The sequence below is a fragment of the Callionymus lyra genome, chromosome 16 (genome assembly GCF_982586985.1).
Source record: "Callionymus lyra chromosome 16, fCalLyr1.hap1.1, whole genome shotgun sequence".
Lineage (NCBI taxonomy): Eukaryota > Metazoa > Chordata > Actinopteri > Syngnathiformes > Callionymidae > Callionymus > Callionymus lyra.
The window spans coordinates 9,563,735-9,581,644 of record NC_141833.1 but is presented as its reverse complement, the minus strand read 5'-3'; the positions used below and the strand labels follow the sequence as shown (position 1 = coordinate 9,581,644).

Sequence of the window (17,910 nt, the reverse complement as noted above, 5' to 3'; positions counted from 1 at the left end):
TCTCTGCTATTAGATTTCACACATTTTAAAATATATGAATGAAGACGACATAGTATTTTTTTTTGCTACATATACATGTAGAAACAGTTATTTATTTAGTATTATTACAAACAATAGCATATTCAGTAGTGGATCATTGTAGCATTCCTGGAATACTAAGTAGAAAACCTGAGATTTATTGATTTATACTCATGTGAAGCTAACACTTGCTAAGCAAGAGGCTACATGTATACCATCATTTAAGACGTGTGAAGATTAGACCTGAGGTTGGTACAAAATTAATAAGCTATTTTTTTTAAAAGGAAAAGCTTATTAACAACCATTTTGTTTAAATCTCTTTGCATATATTTACCTATTATATTGTCATTTTGTCAAAGCTTGTATGCTAACATGCTAGCTAATGTTAGCATAGCAAAACATAGCGTCTATCTTTTTAATTTTGTATAAGAATTGACCTGAAAAAACATGTATATTCATTTGGAAAACGTTTTTTAATGACACAGAAAAATATTTCACGACTTGATTTGACAACCTGTATATATTTTCAAACGTGTTAATCTTTGTATGTGTGGTTCTGAAGAAGAGTGTTAGCCGTTGTCGTAGCATGATGTAACCCAATACAACACGGTAAATTCCTGGATAAACAGGTTCTTTAATCCTCATGGGACTCGAACCGGCAATTCTCACTGGACTACTTAAATGAAACTGGTAGCAACTGGGATGAGGATAAGATCCTGGAAGATTGAGTCATATTGATGTTATTTTATTTCTTGGATTAAAAAGGTTATAATCAAAACAACAAGAAAACAATTCGACTTAAGGGTGTATTTTTTTTTCTTACCTAATTATGTTAGTCACAATGCATGAGAATAAAAGAGCTGACAAGGCACACCTTGGACCAAGTGGGAATTGTACCTTTCTTTTCTTTGGCAACATTTCACTGAGCCTTTGTCAGTGCAGAACATTTCTGACACCTTTTGGTAGAGAGTTCTGTGTTGAGAAAATGTCAAATGTATTTATTTACCATATGCAATCTGATTTATTTAACCTTAGAGCAGATAAGAATTGTCTTAATGTGTGATTTCAATTCAATAATATATATTTCATTTTTTGTGTACGACATAGCATCATTGGAAAACCTTTTTTAACTTCTTGTTTATCATGTTTATTAATGTTGTTTATCATGACTCAAACAGCCTTATGTGATGGTTTCTTGTATTTGTGTCAATCAGAACTTGCCAACTCATTCAAAACAAGACACTCTAGAAATAACAATTACTTACTTACTTACATATATTAAAAAAAACTGATTATTACCCTTTTGACGTTAGTTTGTGTTTGACTTTCAAACTAGAAAAATGAGCTCATCAAATGAAATTCTGGATTCAGATGACTGCACCTATTCCCTGGACAATCTGTTTTTTGAGAAGCCCGTAGTCCATAAAGTGTATGTACAAAACATATTTCAGTTTTTTTGTTGTTGTTCTACGTTTTCAAAACGTCTTTATTCAACAGAAAGCCACTGCAACAGGAACCTCGTCCCTGGCTCGTAAACATTCCACCATTGCTCTCTCAGATTCCAGCAACTCCTGTTTTACAAAAGGAAGCAGAGAGTTCAGGGACTGAATACAGTACGTTGTCTTTTTTTTTTTTAACTAGCAGTAGCGAGGTTGATTCAGTTTGTACTGGTTGTGCGTTCCAGTTCCCAGTTTACCTGGTCGTTTTAACGTTCTCCAACTATCATGTTCTTTTATCTTTTACAGGTTTTTTTCAAAGCTTATCGAAATTCACTCCAGATTTAACGGCAGTCGAAAGTACAGAGAGTCCAAGCCAAAATGAAAGCTCAACGGCCCCATTTCAAGGTTTCTTCTGGCCAAAAAAGGAGTTTAAAGACTCCTTTGTGTATGAAGACAAGGCTCTACCGAACATCAATTTGTCAACAGTCAGTAAAAGATGTTTTTCTCCACCTCCTCAGAAAAGAACTGTATCCAGGTAAACTCTAATCCTGAGATAGTGAAATTATTGATATATATTATTTCTGCATTGACACCTTCTTTAATGATGCTTTTGTGGAAGTCGAGATTGAGTGTAACAAGTGATGTTCTTGAGGTGGTTAATCTGGTAATCAACATCCTTATTATTGTTTTTGTCTTCGTCAAATAGGAGTTACAATGAGTACCTGTATTGGATAACAAGATATTACAAATTTTGTAGAAGCATAAATGAAAATTATGTTATTCAGTCATCTTATGCTTTCATGGCGTTCCATCCAAACGGATGTCGGGAAAGTCAAAATAATTATAATAGTATATTATCAAAGACAAGTAGTTTAGTTTTGGTGAGACCCACTCAAGGTGAAAATGCTAAATTTTTTATCAGATTAAAATAAAAAATACTATATAAAATCTAATTATTATTGGGACTTTAATCGTACAATTAAGATGTAAAACATTTTTTAAAGAAAAAACTAATCACAAAGAAAAGACAAAGATCTCTAACCATCGATTCATCAACAACAAAAAATAATACACAGCAACATATAAATCAAATAGATAAACACAAAACCGAAAGCCAACCAATTATTTAAGTGGCTGTTTACGGAGTGATTTATGTTTTTATTTAGAATAATCAGCAATTTACAGTAAAAGAAATAAACGATTGAATCAGAATAAGTATTTTGACACTACATGTCTAATGCTATCGTTTTCAGCAGGTAGCTAACGTACGCCATTAAGGGAGTGAATTGAGCAAAAAATTGACCACTTTTCTTCACTAAAGGGATGAATAATGGGTGTCTGGCCATCCCATAATGGATACAGTACGTGCGCATGTGTTTCTGAGATTACTTGTGATCACTCAGAGCTGGCTAAAAGTGACCGATGACCTTGTATTCCACATCGATCCAACAATACACACTTGAAGGTTTCTCATGTAGATTGAATTTCCTCCTGTCAACCCTTGCGCGTGGCTTTGATGTGTTCATTTCCTCCAACAATGAAATGTCCACCGGAGATTCTTCAGTGTCGGCCTGCTTCCTGAAATAGACGAAGGTTCGGTAATAAGTGTTTGCTCTCGCACACCGTGGTCCCGCAGGTGCAGAGTGGATTGTAAATAAACCGAGGTGCAGCCTGAAGACGTGATCCAGGCGGCGCGTCGTGAGATGCCGACAAAAGATGTTGTTTTTATTGTACTTGGGGAATCAGCATCTTTGTTGGATGTTGCCTTTATCTGGCATCCCCCGAATGTGCGTCTCCTCTCACTCATATTTGTGTCCTCCGTCGACAGCTCGTTCAAGGTCCCGTCATTAACGCGTGGAGGCGATTCACCGGATGACGTCGGCGGAAGCCATCGCCGAGCGCAAACTTTCTCGAGTCAGGTTGCCATGGCGACGGTATCTCCATGTCAGCCACCTCAGACAACTGTAAGGCAAGAGGCCCCCCCTCGTTTCTGCGCTCCACCTCCGGGCTCGTCCGTCTCACGTGGACGGCCGCAGACGCCGCGAGCCGAGATGCAAGACAAGGGCACAAAGAGGGCTTTCGTCCCGCCGCTAACGCCGCAGCCGCTTCACATTCCAGGTGCTGCACTGATCTGACACGGCGCTGCAACGGCTCATTGGTCACTATCAGTCACAAGGTTCACCTCAAAACGATGTGCAGGAGCTTCTGCAACACACTGCAGCAAATGAGCGTTCGGCCACCACAGCAGCTGCCAGTGTGTGTGCTTGGGGTGTGATGAGGTGAAATGAGGAGAGTTCTCCCTAATGACCGCCATCTTGTCAGAAACTGCTGTGCTCCGTAGGTGGTGTCTTAGAGGCAAATGGTGGCAAAAATGCAGTCGAACAGTGTTCAGGTGCATTGAGCCAAGGATGACCTACATTTAAGAGTTAAACAAGATACAACTTCATTTAATTTGTACGACAAATGAGCATAAATAGATAGGATAATTGAAAAAAATATTATTATTGATTCCACAGGAGAAGTTATGTTGTCCAGCAGCAATAAAATACATCCATAAAAATACAATTAATAGGTACAAAGATATTAAATAAACAATACTGTGTATTAACCAGTGTAAAAAGCAAACTATTAATACCTGGTTTTGCATTTGAAAAACAAATCAATCAATTTTCTTTTCAATGGTAGAGGGAGAAGAATATTGAATTAATTCATTTGGATTATGGGTCTTACAATTGATGGAGTTCTCCTTTTTGAATATTTGTTGGATATGGTATGAATTACATAGGGAAAAAAAATAATTTTAATGGGGGTCTTCTGCCCCCCCTTACAATTGACAAAATTACAATTAAATTTGTGAAATCTCCATTACTTAGTATACACATAATAATAAATTAATAAAATACACACGTGGTTAAAATTTTGATCTGATTGAGTTTATACTATCCACTTATTTTTTAATCAATTTTGTTAAGCTGTATGTAGCCCTTAAGACATTCAGATCAGGCTTACACACACACACGCCTACAGACACACTGAGTAGTTGATATATACATAATATTTGAACAAAATCTTATGCAAATAAGACACATGAACATTAGCAGTTCCCTTAAAGGTATATCATCAGAAACTAAATGTAAATGATCTAGAAAACTGCATTAAAACTGAAAATAACCACATTTCGGATGAATAATCTAATGTTAAAGTCGTCTTGTTTATCAAAGGATGAAAAAGGAGGTGTTGTGCTGTTTATATATCAAAATTATAACAATAAATTATGAGAATATAGGAGAAATTATGTTGTCCAGCAGCAATAACATACATCCATAAATACATGTAAAAACTATCAACTAAATACATAAAAACAATAAATACATACAAAAATAAATAAATAAAAACAAGGGAGAGAGAAACCATGTATTTACCAGTGTATTAAAAAGCAAATTAAAACGTTGTTATTATTAACACCTGGTTTTGCATTTCAAAAACAAATATCTCAATTTTTTCAAAGATAGAGGTAGAAGAAAATTGAATTAATTCAATTGGATTAAGGGCCTTACAACTGATGGGGTGTTGTCCTTATTTAATATTTTTAAAATATGGTATGAATAACATGGGAAAAAAAGATTTTTCATGGGGGTCTGCTGCCCCCCACCTTACAATTGAAAAAATTAAATTAAATTGGAGAAATCTCCATTACTTACCATGTAATACACGTGGTTTAAATTTGATCTGATTGAGTTTATACTATACACTTATTTTTTAAGCATTTTTGTTGAGCTGTATGTAGACATTCAGATCAGGCGTATACACACACTGACTAGTTTATATATACCTAATATTTGAACAAAATCATGAACATTAGCAGTTCCCTTAAAGGTATAAATGTAAATGATCCAGAAAACTGCATTTACAACTGAAAATAACCACATTTTAAACTTGTTAAAGTCATCTGGTTTACTAAAGGATGAAAGGATGTGTTGTGCTGTTTATATATCAAAATTATAACAATAAATGACCAAAAAATAATAAAATTTTCAGATTTAAGTAAGTAATTAAATATGTTTGTTCTGTTGATGACGTTTGACATTCAGCTCATCTTAACCTTTACTTTAATGTCTTATTAAATAGCGACTTTTTACCAAGAAGTACAGCTATATTTTTACATTTCTTTTTTGCATGTAGTTGTATTTTTAGTACATTTCGTGACAATGTGATATTTCTACCATTTAGACGGGGTCATTTTGGATTTATTGGCCTTTTTTCTAGCCATTGTGGAATAAATACAATCCAATAAGATTGCACTTTAACACTTTAACACTGCACCATCAATCTAGACAGAAAGTTCCACTGATAATCTGAGGGGAAATGCACCTTGGTAATTGTAATTTAAAATGATGTGGGAAGTTCCTCAAGCAATATTAAATCATCAAAATGTATGGTAGTTTTAGCTAAAGGGTAAACACAATGGTTTTTGGGATGTTTTCAACAATAAAATATATACCATTTTGTCATTGTTTCATTCATGCAATACTCAGTTTCGTTAAATCTTTCAGGATCTTTGGGTTCGGCAGTCCTGCGACCAGTGTCTGAGATCCGTATCCTGACTGTTGTTGATCACAAGTTTGATTTATATACATTTTATTTCCCTAACCGACTAACACAGCTGCTAAGTTTAGGCCAGTGTTTGCCGAGTTCCCCTTTTTCAACTACATTCAGTCGAAGGCTCTGGATGACGTAAGTTCCGATCTTTGTCAAACATTTGATGTCATTCTTAACGAGATAAATGTGAAAAAGTCTTTCATGTCCTCACAGGTTCTGTATTCTGACAAAAACTTTGTTGCCTGTGCGCCCACTGGGTCTGGTAAGACGGTGCTTTTCGAACTTGCAATTATTCATCTGCTCATGGAGTCAACCGAGCCCTGGAAAGACGTCAAAGCTGTATATAGTGAGGACTTTTCTTCTTTTTCATATATAAAATATGATAATGTATTGTGTTTGTCGTTCCCTCAAACATATTGTACACTTATGCATCTTAATGTTAAATTATTATTTGATTGAAAACAAAACCATAATGTGAATAGAAAAAAATAATTTTAAAAAACAGCTGAAAAACAGCTTATTCATGTGACAAAATGAGTTGGTTCAAAATAAAAACGCAATACAAACGACTAAAAGTAGCTATTGTAGGGACTATATTCATGTTCTATTAGTTAATATATTTCTGTCAAATATCAAGGACACAACTAAGACAAAGACATTGTAAATATTATGATTATAAAGAGATTTATCCAAAATATAAATCCCCTTTAGACAATATGCTTACAATGTAACACAAATACAAATGCTTATAATGAAAATGTGTGCATCAAATTATAGTCACTTAGTTCTGAAGGTATAAAGGTGTCCAGGGTGAAATAACAATCAGCAGCTTCTCCTGCAGAGTGCTTTATATTGCTCCCTTCAGGAATCTTTAAGTGAACCGCTGTGCTCTAATGTTGTTATATAATTTGTTATGTAATTTGTTTTTTTAACCAGTGGCTCCCATCAAAGCCTTGTGCAGTCAGTGCTTTGACAACTGGAGTAAGAAGTTCGGTCCTCTGGGGGTCAAATGCAAAGAGTTGACGGGCGACACGGAGATTGACGACTTATTTGAGATTCAAGACTCGCACATCATCCTCACGACGCCTGTGCGTGTCAGGATTACGAGATCATTTGAACTCATCCAAAGAAGTATTTCCAGGTTTATTGTCTTTTTGGTCTTGCAGGAAAAATGGGACAGCATGACAAGGAAATGGAGGGATAACTGTCTGTTGCAACTTGTCAGGCTCTTCCTCATAGATGAGGTTATTTTAATCTCCTTACATGTTTTACACCTCAAGGGCAACTAGCATAAAAACTCAATGTTACTCAATCACATGTTTCAAATGTTGAAGTCTTCCTCTCCAAGTTGCAGTAAGTCTCTCATCATGACCAGTGCTGTGTCTCAAATCTCATACTAGCGTACTAAAAGTTAGTATTTTAAGTGCGTTAGTGCGTCTCAATTCTTAGTATGCGAAATTTAGTGCGCCATGCACACTAAATTGGCGTACTAAAACGCCCACAAAACTGAGTACGGTTCGATGGACACTAAACACACTAAACAGCCGCCATCTTAGTGACGTTTTAAACGGAAGTTACGTCATATATAAATGCATATATATGCATATACTTACAGGTGCATTTTCCGCAGCAGTAGGAGGATAAACACGTCTTCGCTGCTGATACCAGCTTAAATATCTCGCGATTATTTAGATTCTCATATTTTTTCTTTATTTCTTTTTCCAAAGTTGCAATACGTGCTGCCAGCAGGTGTCGATAGCGTTCAAACAGTTGGTTGAAACATCGTTAAATAGAAGTAGAAGAAGAAGCTGTCATGTGATCTCCGGTTAGTGTGTAGCTTCAGTGTTTGATTTGAGACATACTATCTGTGGAAAATGTGCGTACTAGTTAGTACGTACACTAAACTGATGCATACTAACTTCTAGCATACTAAGAGTAGTATGCGATTTGAGACACAGCACATGTCTTCAAGTTATTATTTTATAACGTTCTCCCCATTCTGAAATCTCGGCAAACGAGAGGTTACAAGAGTCTTTATATGGAAATAATCCAGCCATCTTTAATCACACCGGCTATGTTTATACAACGAGTCCCTTGGAGGTATTTCATCTCCAATGGGTGGTTTTCTAATGTAAATATTTAAATAAAAGAGTTTTGTACAAACTGACACATACTGATGATACAATACAGTCCAACAGACAATTAAATCTACACATTAGTTTCCCTTTAAACGATCATATTGATAATGAATGTTCAGTTTAGTTTTTGTTTGTCGTCAGGTCCATGTGGTGAAGGACACCACTCGTGGTGCCACTCTTGAAGTGGTGGTCAGCAGGATGAAGGCTGTTCAATCCTACAGAGCCGCCGCAAACCCAGACTCCGACCTCCCTATGAGATTCATTGCCGCTTCTGCCACCATACCCAACATATCTGACGTGAGCACTTGCTCCTCAAACTTTATGTGTCCAGACCAGAACAATGCTTGACGTGCTGTGCCGATCTATTCGTGCTCAGATCGCAGACTGGCTCTCCAATGAAAAGGGTCCGGCTGCCTTTATAGACATGGACGAGAGTCATCGGCCAGTCAAGCTGAGAAAAGTAGTGCTAGGATTCCCCTGCGGACCGAACCAAACCGAGTTTAGGTTCGATTTGTCCCTAAATTACAAGATGGCCAACATCATACAGACGTACTCCGACCATAAACCTTCTCTTGTGGTAGGTTAAATCGATTTCTTTTGACCATGTGAACCTCACACAGTGTTCACTGATTGATATCTTTAATAACAAAAAATCCACAGTTTTGTTCCACAAGAAAAGGAGTCCAGCAGTCAGCAGCGGTTCTGTCTCAGGACGCCCGCTTCGTCCTGGGCATCGAACAAAAGCAAAGGTTTGATGCTTATAACGGCCTATCTTCAATGTATAACTTTTATGTTTCTACAGGTTGATAAGATATGCACAGAGCATTCTTGATTCAAAACTCAGAGGTAAGTTTTTCTTTTTTTTTATGTTCAACTCCAAATGTATTATGATGCTCATACTACATAAATTTGCCTGCCAAGGAGATACTGATAAGAGCCTTCATCTCTTTTACCGACGTACACACAGAAAATTGGCAACAGCGAAACAAAAATTGACTAAATTTGCAGTTTCACTATTCTGACACAAGGGGGAACCACAAATATTGTTCTAAATCCTTAAGATTGGGGCTTTAACATTGTGTTAAGTGACAATAGGATACTGTGAAGATGTGTAAATGTTTAATTGTTAGTCTAGCATACTTCTGATCCAGTACAAGGTGTCACAAAACATTAAGCATTTGTTTTCTGTCCACCTGGTCACCTAAAGACAAAATATTGTATATGAATTTATATTCCATAAGGGAATAAATTGTGTGTCTTCGATTATGACTCATCAAAACATTTCTCATTCGCTTCAATGTTAACAGATCTGGTGATGCTGGGAGTCGGTTACCATCATGCAGGGGTGGAGCTGTCCGATAGAAAGCTGGTGGAACAAGCGTTTAGTCAAGGAGATCTTCCTGTTCTCTGTAAGCTGCACATTTTAAAAATATATATTTTACAGTAATGATTATATAACAAAATTCCAACGTGACAGTCAAACACCTTTTATTTTATTTGGCTAGTTACCACCAGAACCTTGGCCATGGGGGTGAATCTACCAGCACATCTGGTGGTGATCAAATCCACGATGCAGTACGTTTCTGGCTCTTGTGAAGAGTACAGTGAGTCTGATCTGCTGCAGATGATAGGCCGAGCTGGAAGACCACAGGTAATGACAACAACAGCTTAAACATCAAATGCTGTTGTAGTTCACGTCCAGCCACTAGTCTAACTGAATCGTCTAGAAATACTTTACTATTTAACCTTGTGTTGTCTCTGGGTCAAAGTTATTTTTTTGTTTCTTGTTCTGTATTTGAACGTCTGTAACTGACATGATTGTATCTTTTTCAATAGATAAAACAACCCTAAATGTAACGTGTATTTCTAGTTCGACACTTCTGCCACTGCAGTCATCATGACCAAATCTCAAACCAAAGACAGATACTCAAAACTCATGAGTGGGATGGAAATCATTGAAAGCAGGTGAGGTCGATTTTGACACCTATGTATCTGAGGAGACGCCTGCTATATTTAGCTTTTGTTCTGACGTAGTTTGCACAGTCACCTGGTGGAGCATCTGAACGCTGAGATTGTGCTCCAAACCATCAGTGACGTCAACATGGCTCTGGACTGGATCCGCTCCACGTTTCTCTACATCCGAGCCCTGAAGAATCCAACACATTATGGTGAAAAACCACAACAAAGCATCGCATCATGTGTCAAGTAGTGAAATAACATCAATTTATTCAAAGGTTTTTCTGCAAACATGAACAAATTTGGGATTGAAGAAAAGTTACAAGGTGTGTCACTTCTTCTCTTTAATATGAGTTTACCTATCGTGTTACACTTAATAGAAACAAGTCCCATTAAACCTTCTCTGTCTTCATTTAGAACTGTGCCTGAAGAATCTCAACTCTTTGTCTTCAATTAATCTGATCGAACTGGATGAAGACATCAACATTAAACCCACGGGTAAAGAACTTTCAGTCCAAGTAGCTGAATATCATTTTATTGCCTGAAATTAAGAACATGATTTTTAACCATTTAATAATTAAAAGGTTTCCTAAGTGCTGTTAGAGGTCCAAACGTTGCAGGGTCTTTTAGCATGAGTGCTTTTCCAGTGGGGTGTTATAATAGATTTATGTGAGCAATAAATCATTTTTCCCATCAACCTTCAGCTAGACATTACAGCTCCACTACATTAATTTAAAAATCATTTCCTTCCCATATTCATCAGATGCTGGCAGGTTGATGGCAAGATACTGTGTTGCCTTCGAGACCATGAATCACTTCAGTTCCATGACTGATACAGAGTCGCTCTCTGACCTGGTGGGTTTCTCGAAAAGTAATTTCCACGGTGGATGTTCAGTGCATGATCAGCTTCTTTAAAGCTCGTTTTACACAACAGATCGACCTTGTGTCGAAAAGCAGAGAGTTCAGTGGCATTCAGTTGAGAATGATGGAGAAAAAGCAACTGAATACGTTGAACAAGGACAAGAACAGGACCACGATCCGGTAAGTTGGAATCTATGTGCGACAGTTTTCACCAAAAGATTGCATCTCTGGCATTAAGCTTGGTAAAATTATTAAAAGAAAAAAAAAAAGTATATTCATTGTTAAATTTAGCAATAAAAGACGAGTACATGAAAAGAAGGCTTTACTTACGAATTTGTATATGTGTGTACATAACTAAATCATAATAACATGAGAATGCTAAATTGTAAAATTTTAAAGCAGCAATATGTACGATTAAAAAGATTAATTCTGGCTCCCCCTAGTGTCTAAACATTAAAACATTTAAAACGTAAATAAAATGAATCAAAATAAATTCCAAATACCTTCCATGTGGGATTTTTCTGTTGAGGCTGTCAGATTTCACTTTATAGGCATTTAAAAACATATATATATATTTTTAAATGCACCACGAAAAGTAGCTGTCATTCAACTTTTACAATCACAATTCGCCTTTCATTCGTTTTTATTATTATCGTCAATTTATCTGCACCTGATTAAACTAATTTCTCATGTTGACAGATTTCCCCTCGAAGGGAAAATTAAGACCAGTGAGATGAAGGTCAACTGGTGAGTTACTGTATTTATTGAGTAGATTTAATTTTATTGCATTGTTTTTATTTCAATCCTCAGCTTAATTCAAGCTCAGTTGGGGTCACTCGTAATTCAAGACTTTGGGCTGACACAGGACACGGCAAAGATCTTCAGGACTGGGATGCGTATCAGCAAGTGTATGTTGAACAAGTGATATTTACAAAGCAGCATTTGATCTTTAAATTGTTTAATTGCTGCACAGGTTTGTCTGAGTTCATCAGCCAGAAGTCAAAAAAAGCTTTCTGTTCCTTATTCAATGGTCTGGTTCTGGCCAAATGCTTCCGAGCCAAGATTTGGGAAAACTCGCCTTATGTTTCCAAACAACTGGACAAGATTGGTTTGTTTAGTATCACAGATTCACACTTTGAATTAGACGGAAAAACAATGGAAGTCTCTGTTTGTTTCAGGCCAGACACTGTCCACTGCCATGGTAAATGCCGGACTCACCACTTTCATCAAAATAGAGCAAACCCATCCACGAGAGCTTGAGCTGGTGAGAGTTGCTGATAGATTTTGAAAGTATTATAAAATATTTAAGTTTAATTTTACTAACTCTTTGAATTTAAGTTATATTATATCGTGAAAATCGCAGTCAAGATATTCATCCAGGCCCCAGAACATGCTTTCCCAATATATGCCACACAATATAAACATTTTTGAATGATGTAGCAGCAATTAAAATCCTAAAATAGGTGTAAATAAATTAAACATAAACCTATATTTGACAGAGAAAATCTGATTTTACTACTGAAAAGACAATGAAAGATCATTGTATATTTATTTATGTATCCTTTAAAGGGACACTACATGTGTAGTCAAGATCAACTCCAGAAATAAACCTGATCAAATGGTTTTGAATTTAACTTGTCAGCCATTTGTCGAAGGTTATCCCAACATATCACACAAGGAGGATTCAAGGACCAGAAAATAATTATACATTTGACTCTGTCCCTTTGTCTCCACATCTGTTCATAACCATTATGTACAGACTTGTACCGACTATTTTTGGCAGCCTATTTGAATGCCTGGCTAGTGAGGCTTTGACAAGACGCTGCAGGAGACAAGCAGGACATGCTGGGATTATTTCTCCCTTTTGTTTTAAGACACATATTTCTATTTTGTGGCTTGGAATCTCCATTAGTTTTCAACTTAGTAACATTGTTATCATTGCAGATTGTTAACCGACATCCACCTTTTGGGAACCAAATAATAAAGACGGTCGTCCACCTCCCACAGTACGAGCTCACTATTGATCAGGTGAATGTTATGTGTGTAAAACAACTTTATTTTCAAAAATGTGTATTTCTGATGTTTTTTTAAAATGGAAAACAATCGCCGTTTTTACATGAAAAATTACCAAAAATCAACGTCTCTATAAATGGTGGAAAGAAAGCCACAAAACCAGAGTTAATGATGCCACGGACCATACATGTAGGCCAAGTTTTGCTAATTTGATTTTCTAATGATTCGAAAAACTTAAAGATATTGACCCTTTTTCATGAAAAGTTGAACATCTATAAAATTAAATAAAAATGCTGGAAAACCAATGTAAACACATCTTTTTTTCTAATATGTCAAACAAAGGGAAAAATATCTTCCTTTTAAATCGGAAAAAGTTGAAAAAAGCCAAATAATATATATCCTTAGAATGTTTAAAAAACAGAAATAAATCGTCCTTAATCCAAAACTAAATCCAAAAGGCATTAAAATTCCAGGTGATTTATTTAGTTGTTTATGTTTGATCCCTTTGTTAAAAATACTTTTTTAAGGTATTTGATTGTTACCTGTTGATCAGTGATTCAAACACTGATGTCTCCAGCTTCCCAGGTACAGTTGCACCACTGCAGAGATTCTAGTGAAAGTGAGTCTGAAGAACCAAACACAACTGTCCATCAAGAGGACAGCTTCTGATCATCACTACATCTCTGTGCTGATTGGCGACTCTGACAACAACGTGGTCTTCCTTCATAAACTCAGGTGGGACAAAAGATGTTCATTTTTTATCCGTTCTACGAATTGATGGTCAGTTATTTTCCATTTTAAGTGACTCTGTGCTTCTGAAATGTGGCACCTGGTCGAAGAAAATAGACGTAACTAAACCCTCCAAGTTGGACGATATCAGTGTTAACCTCATCAGTTCAGACTACGGTAAAGTCAGCCGGCAGACTCGTTTCCCAACCAATCAAAACTGACGATTCATCGAATCTTTCAGTCGGCCTCGACGTCCAGCAGAGCTTCAGTGTTTACTTCCCTGCTGCACAGAAGTTTCAAGGTGTTAATCCACTCGTCCAACGTGCTCGAGATCAAACTACACCGAGACCACAAGTGACGGAAGTGCCAAGAAAGAATGAACTGACACCTTCTTTGGACCGAGGTGCTGCATTTGTGTCGCACAAAACACCTTTTGATTCAGATGCAGGAGACAAGAGACGATGCAACCACCTCTGCAAGAATAAGGATCAGTGTGGCCACGACTGCTGTGAGTCACTACAACCTTTTCACTGACAATCATATCTGTGCTGCTGACAATTTTTTATTCATTGACATCTTTATTTCTTTTTTGCGCATATTAAGTGAATAGTTTGTTCCTTTTTTTAAATTAAGGAGTATTAAAGAACAGAGAGTTACACTACTCATTGTTTTTCAATACTTTTCTTTGTACACACTAAACAAATGTTATATTTCCACCACTTAAAAGGAGAGAGATAAAAAAAAAAAAACATAATCAGAAAAATAATAAGTCCAATCTTTCCATTGCCAGGTCCACACATCTTCTTTAAATCTGAGTTTAAAGATCAATGCTTTTGTGGTTTAAATTCCCCATACAATGTTCATTGATTGCTCCAAATCAGGAGCTTCTGATTTACACCAGTTTCTGGTTATGGCTATTTTTACATGCATCCAACATTATTTGCTTTTATTACACATTCAAAATAATAGTCCTGTGTAAATAAATATGGCAGACATTACACTTTAATTATTTGTTCTGTACTCGAACTATAATGTATATAAAATGCATTTCAACGGTTGACTAAAGTGGAGTAGAAGTCATGCATTAAAAAAAATGTTGTGTATACAATCTGAAAACAAAACTGCCAATATTTAACAGTCTTTAAATTACTAAAATGTTATATCCACTCCTTTGTATCAGAAACATACATTAGAAGTTACCAGAAATATAAGTTACAATCAAGGACATCATAGAAACAATCATAAGAAAAGGCTTTTTCAACTTTGGTCTGGGCTTTTTGGGATAACGGCAGGTCGTAAGAATCAACTCCAGGCCTGTGTGAACGTAGGAATGATTGATTGCTTAACGTCTGGACACTCCTGAAGATGGGAGCTTTAATTACATCATGATGGTGACTTTGCAGATTAGTTAGCAGATAAGTTTCTTCTCGTAGGTAAAGTCGGGGTCACTGTGCTGCGGAGGAAGTCAGGCCATCAGGAGTCGGGGTTCTCGTCTTACCTCCGTGATCTCAGGAACAGATGTGAGACTCTTCCGGAGACTCCTGTCAAACGTCTCAAGGTGAGAAGTTCAAAATCAGGTACAGGTTTGCAGCTCATTTGAATCCCTTTTCTCTTTTCAGAGGAAAGTTTTGGAAGAGTCAATCAACCTGCAGGAATTTGCCTACCAAACAAAATCCAAATTGCATTCAAATTCCAGGTAATTTATTGAACTGTTTATGTTTGAGTCTATCTGATCTTAAAGAGTTTTATGTGATCCAGATATGAGGGGAACCTCTTAGATGCACCTCCTGCAAACAGGGAGTTAGTGGATTTAACAGGAGGTGAGAGTTTTAATTTGTCAGGTAAATCTGCACCACATGATTCCCTCCACCAATGATATGCATCCATTCATCTCTCTTTAAGGTCATGAGGACTTTGAGCACTCTCAGCAGATGATGGTGCTGACCCCAGCAGAAAGTTACCAGTCAGGTTCTTATTCATGAGATTATCCATTATTTCATTATTTGTTTTATTCTTCATGGTCAGGACCTATTTTTGTATCATTATTGATTTGTTTGAAAAATGTTTTATTTTTGTTCAATACGTGCAGATGCCAGACTGTGGTTAAATCCAGCGTTTAGCGTTTCACTCGATCAGAAACCTGAATTGTATCCTCACTCAGCCAACGCACACAAATCCAACACTCCCAAAGCATCCTGGGAAAAGACAGCCAGCAGCGGCAAAACTCCATCCTTAACAATACCAACCGTGAACTTTGACCTTGTGAACGAATGGGACGAGTGGAGCGACTTTGACGACGAGAACTTGGTGCACGCCAGCGAGAGCACGACGGCGGCCTGCGTGCCAGCAGGTCCTCCAGTGCCTCGTTGTGCAGGTAACGTGCAGAAGGTAGACTTGACATGATGTTTTATCATTCGTTTTCTTTATGTTTAGCAGGTTTTGACTCCAGACTGGAACCTGTTTTCTTGAGTCATTCACAGATCAGAGGCTCCACCTCGACCAGGACACCACTGAGGTAATGCTCGACCCATAACATTATGATTACCTTCAATTATATCATATCATATTATCATATTTTGCTTGCATATACTGTAAATAAACTTGTTTTTAGGTCTGTTTCAACATCTGAGTTTTGTGAAAATGAAGGTCCCTCCCTGGTAACTACCAAACAACAAAGTAGGATCACACTTGACTGTCACAGAAAGGTGAGTCTACACATCACTTTGTGCTGTTGTTTCCATTAAACGTGTAAATACGCCTTGTAGCTGTTATTAAATGTAGAAAAGCAAATGTTTAAAATAACCTTCAGCACATATGAATGTAATGATATTCATAAAAAATCAACAGTGTATCAGTAACAGTATTGTAATCAAGTACTTGTCGAATCATCTGATGTTTTTTAATCCTGGTGTTAACTCGGGGTCAAGGTGACCCGGAGGCACGAAAACAAATGTGTCTGAGGTATCCCTTGTGCAGTGGCGGAGGTCATTGACCTTGACCCAGAGACAACACAAGGATACCTCAGACACTTTGTCACCTTGACCCTGGGACATGGGATAGAGAGGCACCAAAGAAAGTTTTTTTCTTTTCGTTCAGAGGCCCAGCGGTTCAGATCAAGCGATCTCTGTAAACGCAGCAGCTCAAAATCCAGTTGCCATGTCGACCCAAAGGTTTGATTTCTTCGTAACAAACACGCCGGTGCCTGGCACGGTCACTATTGACAAAAGGTAAAAGAAGAAAATACAATATCTATGTTTTTGCATTATCTATTGAAACTAAACATTATATCGCTTGTTTGTTTTTCTTTAAACAGCAACGGGGAAGAGACTTTCTTTGGAATATTTGATGGCATATTCTAGAATAGAAGTATTATTGTGCTAGACTTGTTTCGTGGCGTTCTACAAACACATTTTACAGATGTATTTCAGACTCAATAATATTTATGTTACTGCTTTAAAGTTTGTCTAAACTCAGTTTATTCACAATGTTTTGAATCTATTTAAAACTTAATGTACACTCATTGTTGATGCAGATCTGAGCTCTGTCATCCTTGGAATACTTGCTTGGCTTGTTAATGTTATTTATGGAAAACTAAACTAAATGTTTACTAGTTCAGGTTAGCACACATTATGACTTTTTGTGTTTGGTAATAAACATGTTTTCCTGTTTTTCTATTTTGTGTTCATTCCTTTAATGTACATCTGAAAATGATGATGGATATTTCTTTTGTGTTTAACCCTGGTTTCTATTATAATTACAAGGGTAATCTTATTTACTCCCATTATCCAAAGGCTTTGAAATATTATCTTTTCATTTAAAAGAAAATAGATGTAAAACATAATTAATACAACTATACATGTTTCTGTCATCTTGATATGTTTTTAACGTGTTCAAATATAGTTTGCAATCCAGAGATTATATTATTTAGAATTTTGGTTTAGCAAAATAATAAAATAAAATAAAAATATATATGATAAAATTTACTTCATGGGTTTCCGTTCCCCATGTTTCTATATTGGATGGTCTTTTGTTGAATTAACGTGTGAGTTGTTGACCTGACAGCGTTTTTTACGGAAAGACTACAACACCCATGATTCAAAGTCCAACGTCATGATCTCAACTATCGCGAGGTTTGAGCGACGTCACTTTTAGCGCGG

The 17,910-nt window shown here is 36.7% G+C and overlaps 1 protein-coding gene across 1 annotated transcript; it reads left to right on the top strand.

The window, feature by feature from the left end:
• The first annotated feature begins 60 nt into the window (after positions 1-60).
• hfm1 (helicase for meiosis 1) lies at positions 61-17,419 on the top strand. Its single transcript, XM_087810501.1, has 39 exons — positions 61-266; positions 1,355-1,447; positions 1,516-1,631; positions 1,764-1,992; positions 3,286-3,575; positions 6,011-6,052; positions 6,121-6,191; positions 6,270-6,402; positions 6,993-7,144; positions 7,223-7,300; positions 8,336-8,491; positions 8,571-8,771; positions 8,855-8,943; positions 8,997-9,040; positions 9,502-9,603; positions 9,700-9,845; positions 10,065-10,159; positions 10,229-10,362; positions 10,429-10,476; positions 10,568-10,648; positions 10,914-11,005; positions 11,085-11,191; positions 11,711-11,758; positions 11,822-11,919; positions 11,985-12,119; positions 12,190-12,275; positions 12,956-13,039; positions 13,602-13,759; positions 13,827-13,930; positions 13,995-14,261; positions 15,187-15,311; positions 15,373-15,449; positions 15,512-15,573; positions 15,656-15,721; positions 15,843-16,127; positions 16,187-16,268; positions 16,365-16,458; positions 16,850-16,980; positions 17,067-17,419. Exons 2-39 carry the CDS (start codon positions 1,359-1,361, stop codon positions 17,110-17,112), a joined length of 4,443 nt encoding a protein of 1,480 aa, XP_087666627.1. The 5' UTR covers positions 61-266; positions 1,355-1,358; the 3' UTR covers positions 17,113-17,419.
• Positions 17,420-17,910: the final 491 nt, after the last annotated feature.